General features: G+C 39.3%; 1 protein-coding gene across 2 annotated transcripts in view; it reads right to left on the bottom strand.

Moving 5' to 3' along the window:
- FIG4 (FIG4 phosphoinositide 5-phosphatase) overlaps positions 1 to 13004 on the bottom strand; it is a 420643-nt gene that overhangs the window by 226246 nt on the left and 181393 nt on the right. For both annotated transcript variants that reach the window (XM_088460480.1, XM_088460479.1), the window contains exons 12-13: positions 7494 to 7627; positions 2400 to 2516 (exon numbers count right to left, since the gene is read on the bottom strand). In XM_088460480.1, coding sequence (XP_088316606.1) covers positions 2400 to 2516; positions 7494 to 7627 — 251 coding nt within the window. The remainder of the gene's footprint in view (positions 1 to 2399; positions 2517 to 7493; positions 7628 to 13004) is intronic.

Raw genomic sequence — 13004 nt, 5'->3', positions numbered from 1 at the left:
GAATTAGACCATAATTTCAAAAGATCTCCTTGAATCAAATCAAAATATAGGTATCTAATCCGAAATGAGATGGCTTTAAGTAAGCGAGTCTCGAAGGGGTTAGAGTTAGCATTCATGATAGTTAAGAAATTGGATAGTTTAGAATTTACATAATGACGAAATTGAAGGTACATGAAAAAGTGTTTGCGAGGTAAGGAGAATTTTTCACTAAGTTGTAGGAAAGTCATAAGAGTCCCTCCTGGCTTAAATACATTGCATATGGCTATAATGCCTTTGTGTTTTCATGTATAATAATACCATACATTTTGAAGAGAGGGTGGGAAGTCTGGGTTGCTCCATATGGGTATATAACAAGATGAGGTGAATTCTAGAGAGAGACGCTTAGAGATTGCTCTCCAAGCATTGTAAGCATCTCTGAAAAGGGGGTGATTGTATAAGTGTGGGGGTATATCTGGCCTGTGGAGATGTAATAGAGCTGCGGGGCATCAGGCTGAAATACAGCATCCTCTAGAACCTTGTTTGTGTATTTGGAGTGAGATAAAAGCCAGTCTGATATGTACCTGAAAAAAGTTGCGTGAGACCTGTATGTCAGGAAAGCCCAGTCCACCATTGCACTTAGATAGTATCAATTTAGACCTAGGAATTCTAGGCTTTTTAATTTTAATTTTTTTACAAAGTGTCTTTAAATGACACAAATATATACTTTTTTTTTTTTTTTACAATTTAAGAACCCCCACATTTTTTTTATTAAGGCCATTAATACACTACTATACTGTTATCCTATATCACTTTACCTTTTTTTGGGGTACTGGCAGATTTTCCCATTTTTGCCTGCACTTATCAAGGGTAAAAGCGACAAGCTTTTCGTGTGTGTACTGCAACACGGCTTTTGCAATTGAATTGCATGAAAAACCGGAGCGCGCATAGATGTTTTTGAACGATAGGTTTGAAAACTTAATGCACAACAAGTTGACACTTTTTCACGGCTAATAGAATTCCCCCCTACAGATGTGTTCACATACATCCTTCCCCAGTGGCTGTGATACTGCAACCTAGCATTTCACATGCAGATACAGCAGCAGTCGCACACAGAATATAAGCATGTCGCATATCATTTTAATCAACATATATTTGCATCGCTTTGGAACAAACAAGCATTATAAGGAAAAAAGTCGCACAAAAAGACATTCAGCGCTAGAGTCACGCCAGGGCTGTTTAACGTGCAAGGAGGCTAGATGTATGTGGACGCATCTGTAAATTTACAATGTAGTCTGACAATTAAAACAAGACTCAAACTGTAAAAGTTGAATGTACATTTGGCATTTATGTACTTGACGAATACATTTAAGGAATTAATATATAAAAAATGTGTGAAGTGTTTGAGGAATGATTGGTTTTCAACATGTCCCACAGATTAATGGTCTTTTAAGGAAGAGCAAATAATACATTTAGCCCAAAAGATATCTTTAAAAGTATCATTTACAAATAGTTGGAAATAGGAGGTCAAGGGGAGATATACTGTATATGTCGCAGGTTTTTAGCTTCTGTCTAGTAGAATGAAGCTGATTAGCAGCCTTGATTGCCAGACTACATGTGAGAGGCTGATAAAGGGTGTGTCGGTACCTGTAGTCTCTCTCTCACTGTCTGGGGAACAGACCAGAGGCCTGTCGAGAGAAGCTGTGATTACTGAATGTAAGTGCTGTGCTAAAGACTTCTGCTTTATAAGAGTGATGTTAGGTTATTCCACTCAGAGAGGGAATCATTTTGTTTAGTTAGAGCCGGACAGGCCAGGATTTACTTTTAGGTTTTTTGTTTTTTTCTATGCTTCTAAAAAAAAATAGCTGCAGGTACTTGTACCAAGGCTCTGGACTTATGCACTACTACTTGGCTGCAGCATGACAAGGAGATGGCACCCTCACCCTGATCTTGTCAAACTATATACTTAAATTGAGGTTCCAAAGTAAAATGGATGATGGTCAGCACTCAAAATGTACCCAAATATGGGAGATCCATTCACCATCCCCTATTGGGCAAGTAATTTGAGAAGTAGCAGCAACACCAATGCAGCTTTACCAGCATTTTCCCCATCTGTATTATGCAAATTGCAGAACACAAACACAATGTTAATCCTTTATGAGATGAAGGTAATTTAAAAGGAATAGAGCAACCCTGATAAAAGATGAATAGTATATTAATGAATTACAGTATTTGCTATGTCCTCCGCTACATATAATAAAGATAGGGACACACGTCTACTCATTGCCTCTGACTTAATCAAGTTCAGCTACAATATGTAATCAAACGGCTGATAAGCTGTGGAACAGGCTAATGTATTATTTAGATAATTTACTAGATGAGCAAAAGACAATTCTAAGCATTAAAAAAACATTAATACATACTTTTCATCAGGCCTTAAAACACTGCAATAGGAGTCAGGTCGATTAACGAAGAAACCTGTTTTCTTCACAACATTTTCAGCAATTACATTGAGTCGATCCAGAACATTGCACAGTTTGCTGGAAAAATTGACAAAAATGTTCCCATTATATATATGATTTTTATGATAATATTTCCCTTACTAAAACTTCCAAGGATACTGGATGGGATGTATCAGGCTTTGAAGAGAGATACAGTTGAGAGTTGCCCAAAGCAACCAATCAGCTTTAAACTGCCATTTCAAATACAGTTCTAGATAAAAGACAGGCTGCTATGGGCAAACATCATCATTCCTGAACAAAAGTCCAGGAATGATGATGTTTGTCCATGCAAGATGACGTTTTGCCTCTTTCTGAGTTCCGTTTTTTGGAGGGAAAAATCCGAACTCGGCGTGCAAATTCGAACCTATCCGAGCCTGCACATCCATAATATTTATACACAAGATTATCCTTTTATTACATATATTGAGTGTGTCCAAGAAGAAAAAGGTGAGGCCGCACTGGATTTGTTATAATTAGTGGTAACCAACTTTGTCAGACATTTTTAGTATATATTTGCGGTCTATGTTCTAATGTTGGTGGTGGGCACCCAAGAGTCGGATAAGTCAATATTCTAAAAGGGGACTTGCTAAGAAGCAAAGAAGATTATTTTTAGATTGCTAAAATATAATAATGTAATGATTATATATTTAAAAATCAACTTTTAATGATTACCCTTAAAATATAGAAACAATTGGGATGTGTAATTCACTGTTAGGCTGGGTACACACCTAAACGACCGGCAATCGTGCCGATGTTCAGGGCGATTTGCCTTCACCTTGGACATCTCATAATTGCCGGTACACACTTGAAAGATGTAATGAAAGACAGAACAATCACAGTTCCGTCCTTCATTAACATGTACAGGCTCACATGCGATATCGTGTGATTGACTGTGCAGCACAGCCAATCGCACAATATCGCATGCGACCTCGGGTACGTGCAAATTGGGCACACACACTGTACTATATGCCCGATTTGTCGTTCCGATTTGGCTAAATCGGGCCGATATCGTGCAGGTGTGTATGCACCCTTAAGCTGGCCACACATCTAAAGATTATCTGTCCAACCAGCCAACTAGTTGATTGGTTGGAATGAAAATCTGGTAAGGAATACAATCAGCAATTTGCTCCCAAACGCTGGAAAATGGACCAAAACTGTTGTTTGAACAAATAGTTTAGATCAAACATTTAACAAACTTGTCTGACGACCATTTTCATCTGTTTTCTGGCATTTAGGAGCAAATTGCTGATCATCAGTTACTCCCATACGTTACCAGATTTTCATTCCAACCAATCTACAAGTTGGCTGGTTGGATGTAAGTTGGTCTAGTGTGTGGCCAGCTTTAGTCAATGAAAGAGTCCTAAAATTTGACATTTTAATCTCAGAAAACAATATTTCTAGACTAGTATTACAGTATAAATAGAACAATTATTGAGGGTTTACAATTAATCTCCATGACCTAGGTACAGAGGAACACTAATACATATAATTTAGTGGTGAACCAGCCTTCGAGTATGCAACTGGATCATGGGAAGACATCTGAACATCCAGGAAGAAAATATCAAACTTTCATGCAGATCATCAAAAGTAAATACAAGAGAAGTGATATAAGGCAGAAATACCAGCTGCTGTGTAACCTTATACTTACCCTGGTTGGAGTTGCAAACCAAGCAGCCATGTACTCTGAAGCAAATATTTGTTCTAAGAACACTGTAGTGAAACTACACAGGATATGAATATATGAAGAGCACTACCGAACCCTTGGGCCAATGTGTACTACAGCACATACTGCCTTAACTTGACTCCCTGCAAGTGTCAAAAAGTCAGGAGTATTTCAGTGTTATTTCCAGGAATTGTTGTTTGGTCCTTAGTCCTGTAGTTTGTGCACACAGTGCTCATACTGAAAGCTGTGTGTTTCCACATATAAAGAGCCAGTGCCCTATTAGAAACAGGGGTGATTCCTTCCAGAATATACTGCAAAACCACTAACACATTATCACTCAGTGCTCTCACTATTTTATAATATGAATCCGAATATATGGCGTATCATTAAAGAAAGTTGTCAGTCAATGCTTCTAAAAGCACAATTTTTCTTGTAGTTAAGTGATACATTCAGAAAACCCTATTCAGTTGAACTTTCCACCCTTTAAAACATTTCTTGACACAAGAAAAACAAAACCTATAAAAACACTATTATTTTCCCTAAGATTTGACTCCATATTAGCAAATCAGACAATTCCCTCAATTAACATATTATATATTCAGTGCTCTCCTCAGGCTGTTTTCTGTGGGCGCATCGCCCGGCAGAAACAGCCTACCGCCCGGCACTTCCCCCCGCCCCAATGCACTGCATTCCAGGTCACCCTCAATGTGTCCTTGTTGCCATGGACACGGATGCGACGCCGAGCTGTGCCGACGTCACGTTCTTCACATTGGAGGCTCCGTGTCCGCCAGCAATAAGCACATGTTCGTGAATGTTCCAGGTGACGGGACACGGCGCATTGGGGCGGGGGGAGGTGCTGGGCAGGGGATGTGGCATTGGGGCAGGGGACATGGCATTGGGTCATGGGAGAGTGCCGAGCAGGGGATGTGGCATTGGGGCGGGGGGTAGTTGTCCATCACAGTGCAGGGGCTCTGTCAGACTGGAGGGCAAAGATCCCTCCTCCTGTATAAAAGTTCAGACGGGAACAGTCATCTAAACTGATTAAAGAGAGCCTGCAAGTGGGGCCAGTATCTGTAGAGCTGTATAAAAAATATATTCTTCAAGTGGGAACAGTATCTGGGCCTCTATGAAGAAGAGAATTAATATATAAATTGTTATTTCAAGTTTAAATCATTATAAGGTTAGGATTTTAAACATTTTATTATTGCGAAGGGTCCCACCCGGCTACTTCTTGATGCACCCCGGCTGGAAAAATTTTCTGGGGAGAACACTGATTATGTTAATAAGGATAATAGTCCTCTATATTCTGTTTAGCTAGAAAAAAAAAATCTTACATTTTTCTATTGTGTCTGTCAATAGCAGTTCTTGTGGGAGTGAATGATCACAGTTAAGAATATTTTTGAGAATTAATATTTTTTTTTCTGCCACAAGGGGTGGTCTTAAATTCTCTGTGGGAACTCTAAAATGAACAGGTTCCCACATAATACTCAGTATGGGCTATTACTAAACAGTGATCATATCACTATTAATGTGATTTGGTACCTGTAACTTGACTACATATTCAAGGTGAGGCCTTGAAACCTTTTCTCTCATGACTATGGCTTTTTAATACATGATAATATCCTTTTGGCACCAAATGAGGCAGAGTTGCACTAACTACAACTGCTAAGGATATGATCTACAAATATACCTAGCTCTTTAAGATTTACCCAACATTATTCAACTTATAAGTTGAAGTTTCAAATGACTTTCCAACTGTACATGTTAAAGTTACCAATATATAGTTATCAGTCAAATTTGGGATGAATAAAATCACCTATTATTACAAAAATGCCCAGTTGTAAAGCCTTTTAATATGTAATCAGTCCTAATTATTTATACAATGGTGTACAGAGCATTCTGTTATCATACCACCTTGATATCACTACTAACATAGAGACACAAACTCCACCATATTTTCCATTCACTGAGGTCCGGATTCGGAGATGGGAGTGAAGCAAAAAATAAAAATAAAAAAGAGCAAGTAACTATGCACCTGGACATACCATGTTGCAATGCAAGGGGTGCAAATACATTATTTTTGCATGTAGGGTAAATAGTGGCTGGTTCTGCATGTAGCCCACAAATGCTGGACAGTTTTATTTTTACACTGCAGTTTAATACAGTACCCCTCCAAAATGTAAATCTCTCTGTACATTTTACATCTGCCCCACCTGCAGTGCAACATGGTTTTGCCAAGGTGCACGGTTAATTGCTCTTTTTTGCTCTACTGCCACCTCACAATCAGGCCCTTAGGTTTCATAGCTGTGCTCTCTTTAAGAATGAACAGGGCAATTGTGTGAATTATCCATCATGTTTTACCACCACTAACCAAATGATAATTTTCCAAAAATGAAAACAACTTCAGCTCTCCCATTTTGCTTTCCAGACTCCTAGCATTTGTGAGCATACACTAAAGCCTGCTATTATTCTATAGATTTAGGGGGAATTCAATTAGCCGCAGTAATTTACCGCGGGCTAATTGATCCCCCGGGGCTATTCAATTAACCCTGAAGTGCAGTACTTATCTGGGATTTTATTTCACAACTACATACACATTGAAAAAAAAATCTCAGATAACTAGGTGGTTAACGGGTGCCACGGCCCTGTTAACACACAAATCCGTGAACTTTTCACTGATTTGTGTGTTGTTGCTCGTTAACACGTCAATTTAACGGGTGTCCAATTGAATAGCCTCAGGCGATAAAGCCCGAGGCTGCCTTCCTTTTTCACCCCAGTTAAATTAACGGCCCTAATTGAATTCCCCCCTTTGTTTTGTATATTTATTTTTGTATGTTTACACACTAGATGAAGAGATGACAAGTTCTCTCAAGTTTTAAATATGGTGCACATTCATTACCCTATATCAAATGTGAATTCAATTTACTTTTTGATACAGTATATAAAAGTATACATTAGCTGTACTGTAGATAGGTGCATAAATTATAAGACGGGCTCTACAATTCTAACTTATTCATCAGCATATTACCTCTAGATCCCTTTTCATTCCAAAACTATTAAAAAGGATATTGTGTAATAGGATCTGCTTACAATGCGTTCCTATCCACTGCCAGTTCGTTGTTCAAAGAAGAAATTGTTATGTGCTAAACAATGGTTGAAGAGTAGATACATTGCATACAAATATAATTAGATTTCTCCTTTTTTTTGCAACTGACCAGCTCATGGTGAACAAATATATTCTCTATGAACACTATAGTTCAAAGTACCATTGAAAGAGACTATTTTGCGGGCCTTTACATCATCTATATCTGGCTTACACCGGGATCTGCGGAGAGGTCCACATGTTATTTTACCTTTTGGTATACTTAGCCATATCCCATGGAATGTAAATAATACTGTGCTCGGGTGGGATAAATTGATTCAAATACGTAACAGCAGCAAAAAGCTCATCACTTAGAATCCTCTCGTGTTTTCGCTTTTCACGCTCCTATATTAAAATACATGAAAAGAAAAAAAATCAGACAAGTACTTGTTATAATTAAGAGACAAACCTTAGTAGAGTGCTCCCTCTTTATACCACCAGAATAAAACAGCAACCAATCTGAATAGTATCTGAACATTTAAACTGTGGTGGTTCATAGCCATTTAACAATCAACACAATAGCAATGCACAAAGCATGCTACTGATACAAATAAGGTGCTTTAATGTTGCATCATGTGCTTGGGAGCTATACAGAATTCAACATATTTACTACAACTGTGGGATAAACCTAGAATAATAATTGTCTATATTAAGTCAGGCTTTTTCTTAAATGAGTCATTAAATATGTGTAACAACTCTTTTTTTTTTTTTTATAAACAAAAAATAAAAAAGCATGCGCTGGTTTAGACATTTTTTCCATATGCACTTTGAGGCCTTTCAAGCTTGTAATAATATCATGTATAATGATACTGCATGCCCTTAGCCATAACAAGATAAATAATATGCATTGCTTTGTGTTCTATAATGAATTGAAATACTTTGATTAGAACATTTCAGAAATCAGTACTGAAATCATTAGGGTTGTTCTGGGTTTCTCCTGTCAGCTGGGAAAACAAATGCTAAAATGCAAATGATCACTGACATTTCAAAGAATCTTGGTCCCTTGAGAGAGTTCCTACATAGACAGTTGCTATGACAATGCTAGAAGTTGTAGTTGAAGATTAAGTCCACATACTGAAGATGCTTTATAATCATAAGTGACAAGGTAAGGCATCTCAATTTGAGTGATTACATTTCTAAAATAACCTCAACAAAATCATGTGGAGAAAAAAATATATATAAATATTTTAACTTGGGTGTCTACAAATGGTCTATATTATATGCCAGTATAAAATGATGAAATCTCTTAGATCTGAATGTTCTACCAAAGTTTAAAAATGATGCACCAGCTATTACACAGGGATGTGTGACTATCACTGAATGTAGTGCTATGTAGTCACTACCATTGTTAATCCTCAGTGGTTCAGAGTCTATAGCATATGGGCAGGGCCGAATAAACATTGGTGCAGATACAGCCCCAGGCCTCCACATAAAAACGGGACCACTTATGAAAAATGATGATGAGCAGCCGACCATCTGGCCACATGGCGGGCAGTCAAGTAGCAGCCACTGAGACCGACACAGACTGATGAAGATACGCGACAGCATGATTTCGGCACCCCGTAAGGCGCAACTTGCTGGATACGAAAGCAGGATCGTTCCTATTCTCCTGCACAATCGACTGCATGGTGCCTATTCCCCTACAGAGGCAGCATGCGGCCACTGTGTTTATATAGTGAGCACCAAGGCACAGCATCTTTCTGTGCATAGCACATGTGAGGTGACCTCCAGACCCTACTTCTGCTTCTCCTCCACTGAGCAGTTCCCAGGCAACTTTACCACTGCAAGACACATTTTGCAAGTAAGTGAGAAAAGAAGATCAATGTTGGTTATATCTGCCAGATGATGTGTTGGTAAGAACTCAGTGGCACACCTGGCACTGTGCCAGAGTCTTTGCTATCTCCTGTGTATACACCATCTTTCCAAACATGTTGCTGGAAACATGGAGCAACAGGCAAAAAGTATGGAGTACACTGCTCCTGTAAGTATAATTTGTTAATAATTAGCATGAAACATGGAACATCCAGCAGAAATATATTAATACATTACCAAGCTACAGAGAGTATTACCCTTTTCCCACTGCCAAAAACAACCCAGGTTATTTCACGTGAACGCGCAGCAAACCAGGTTATTGTGCAGTGTGAAAGGACCCAGTTGAAATAAAGGACCCATTTGAAATAACCCGGGTCAAGTGACCCGGCAGTTCAACCCAGGTAACGAGCAGGGTTGAACATTGGTTCAACCCAGCTCACGGTGCAGTGTGAACGGGTAACCTGGGTCGTTCACAGCATTGGAAGAGCCGGCGCTTGGAGATTATCTAATCTCCAAGAGCCGGCTCAGCACTTGATGGTGATGACGTCATCAACCTGGCAATAAGCCGGGTGTGGCCACCAGTCTGAAAGGTGTCTCAACCGACACCTGGGATGGACCCGTGTACAAAATCCCGGGATGGCAGTGTGAAAGGGGTATATTTTTCATATATTCGAAAACAGGTACAGAACTGCATGCAAGGCAAGTATTTCTGTAACATATGCTACAATATCACAACTATGGCATTAAAATATGTGTGGAACGCCCACCTGGGGTGCAACCATGTCAGGGAAAGCCAATCTGACTGCGTTTGCTTCCCATCAACCTTGCCAGTTAAGTGGTTATAGGGGCATATAAGGCATTCTGTGTAACATTAAAGGGGCATATGGGTAGGTCTGATGGGAGTTTAACCCCTTTGCTGCTGAGGGTTTTCTCACCTTGTGCTGAGGTGAGAAAACCCTCAGCAGCGCTCGTCACATTCCAACATCAATAGCACTGATTTTTTTTTTTAATGCGGTAACCATATGTTTTCTTTAGGATACTTTGTATTTTCAGAAAATACCAATAGTCTATTTACTCAATCTAACATGTCAAACAAAAAATTTTGCCCAATTGGCCAAAATAGTGTTTTTATTTTAAAAGGGAACCAAAAGCAAACATGATTTTTTTCCCCATCTTATAAACACCACAAATAAATACTTTGTGGTTCTAGGTTTGCCAATAATCTACTTTTCCAGGCGTCAGTTGAGCAATATTTCTCCTGCACAATTCCACACATCGGTAGACACAATGTAATGATGCATACAGGGCATACTGGCCGAATGTGGTGGTCCAAATGACTTTATGGGGTAAATTTATCAAAGGTCAATTTGGTATTTTGAGTGATTTGAGGTGCGATTTTCATTCGATTTGTATTCGATTTTGCTTTAGGGTATTTACTAAAGGCCGAATCGAATTTCAAATCGAATTTTTAGTCAAATCGGCCTCAAATCGACCATCGGAAAAACATCAGTACTTTTACATAGCCCAACACACAAAACCCTTATTTACTATCATTCGTTTTGAAATAGACTTTCGATTTGAGCATGAGCAGGTCGGATTGGCACAGATACATGCAGACATCAGTGAGATGCCTGCATGTATCTGACTGTAAAAAGTAATTAAACAGTTAAAAGTAACAGTCTGTGCGCTTCATTTGGGAAGGAATATTCATCCTCGTTAGGATGAATATTGCTAAGTACGATGGTCACGTTTATCGTTTTGTTATTTTAAGAAGACCCATGGATGCCTATTGGACAAGGGGACCACTCAAGGTAATATAAGTGAGTATGTGTGAGTGTGTATGTATGTAAGAACTGTATTAAACTTATACTGTGTAAGGTGTGTGTTGTGTTTCTTTCAACATTTGTGGGCCCTTAATGCCCCGCAACCTGGTACTTGTGGTTCTCCAAGTACCAGCATGCGGGGGAGGCTTGCTGGGACCTGCAGTTCTACTGTAAAGACAATGTTTATATTCTTCTATTTTTACACTAAACTAACACAATCAACCCGACACCCACCGCCCAGGGGTGGTGGGGATAGCCCGGGCTAACAGCTTAGGCTAGGGGTGCCCTGGAGAGGGAGACCCCTTTATTGGAGGGATCTTCAACTCCCCAAGGATCCCTGGCCTGGGCTGACTAGCGGTCAGGGCTGATGCTGCAGCTTGGGGGCCCGGTGATAGGGCTCCCCTGGCTGTGGCATCAGTCCCCCCCGTTAGAAAGGGTCCAGGGCTGGTTCTGTGAATTACAGGGAGACCCTACGCAAATTTTTCTCTGTAATTCCAGAACCGGCCCTGCTTCCCATAGACCAGTGCTGGTTGTATTGAGTACAGGGAAACCCTACGTAATTTTTTCTCTGTACTTAGTCAACCACACCTGGGTTTGAACAGTCCGGGGCTGGTTCTGTTTTGGGGGGGGGGGGGGGGGGGGGGACCTCACGTCAATTTTTCTTTAAGTTTTAACTCTTCATTTTACAGTCAGATACATGCAGGCATCTCACTGATGTCTGCATGTATCTGTGTGAGAATGAACTGCTCATGCTGAAAGTTAAAGCATGAAGTAGTTCTATCCTGTCGGGGATTTGCAGTTCGGTTTGAAGTGTGATTTGCCGTTCGATTTACACATGAACATGCCAAATCGAACAGCAAATCACTGTTCAAAACCGACTCAAATGGAATTTGTTTTGCAAATCGCAAAACAAAACGAATAATAGTAATAGTTTGCCACATTCGATTTGAGTCGGTTTGAGAAGAGCTAAATCACTCTTCAAATCAACCTGCAAATCGACCTTTGATAAATTTACCCCTATATGTTTGTTTCTATTTTTTTTCCACTACCTGATCCTAGCAATGCCTTATAATGTTGATTTGGGTAGTAGATGGGCATGTTGTGCATAATCCAACACCCTTTAACTGATACAAAATGTAAGACCTATAATGGTTTTTACTATATAATAAAATATAGTATAATGACTGCCAACTAAGTCTATGCATTAATTGCTCATCTGTACAAGGAAATTAATCATTAATCAAGTAAATTGCACAGAGCAACTATGGAATAGTTATTCAAGCAATATTAGTGGGAAAACCTTACTCATCACCCACTAACAGTAAATCAGGGTTAGTTTTGGTCTCCGGAGCAAACGCACTTTCCAGACTGTTTGTGAATGAGCAGGTAGACATGGCTTTTTATTCATAATCAGCAAAAACAATCTAAAAATACCAGACCAAATGTAATTTAAGTATGAAAAGAACTTGGTATGCTTTGCTTATTTTGAACAGCTAAATAATTCTTATGAACTGGAGACCCGACCTAGTCTATTCTGGTATTCCTAAAGAAAAGAGAAAAAATTCATGTTTTGTCACCAAACATGACTTCAAGCATCTACACAGCATGGATGTATATTCCAAGCACGTCTGTGCAAGCCATTGACCTTTCAAGACATAAAAAGAGAAAATTACAAGCATTACGAATTTCTGAACATTTTGAGTATGAAAAGAACTTGGCAGGTTCATTGCACTGGCCTAATTTTGAATGGCTAAATGATTTATAACACTGGAGAGCTGACCCAGTCTTTACTAGCAATGAAAAAGAAAAGAAGGAAAACCATGTTTTGTCACCAAACGCGACTTCAAACTTCTAAACAGCACTAATGACTATGGGGTCTATTTACTAAGCAGTGTTAGGAGACAGAGTGAAAAGTGATAAGGTGCCAGCCAATTAGCTCCTAACTGCCATCTCACAGGCTGTGTTTGAAAAATGACAGTTGGGAGCTGATTGGCTGCTACCTTATCACTTTTCACTCTGTCTCCTAACACTGCTTAGTAAATAGAACCCTATGGGGTCTATTTACTAAGCAGTGTTAGGATACAGAG

The sequence above is a fragment of the Taudactylus pleione genome, unplaced genomic scaffold, assembly GCF_031769625.1.
Source record: "Taudactylus pleione unplaced genomic scaffold, aTauple2 ptg000046l, whole genome shotgun sequence".
In the NCBI taxonomy this organism is placed as follows: domain Eukaryota; kingdom Metazoa; phylum Chordata; class Amphibia; order Anura; family Myobatrachidae; genus Taudactylus; species Taudactylus pleione.
Note: the sequence above shows the minus strand (reverse complement) of the source record. Positions and strands in the feature narration are given on the sequence as shown.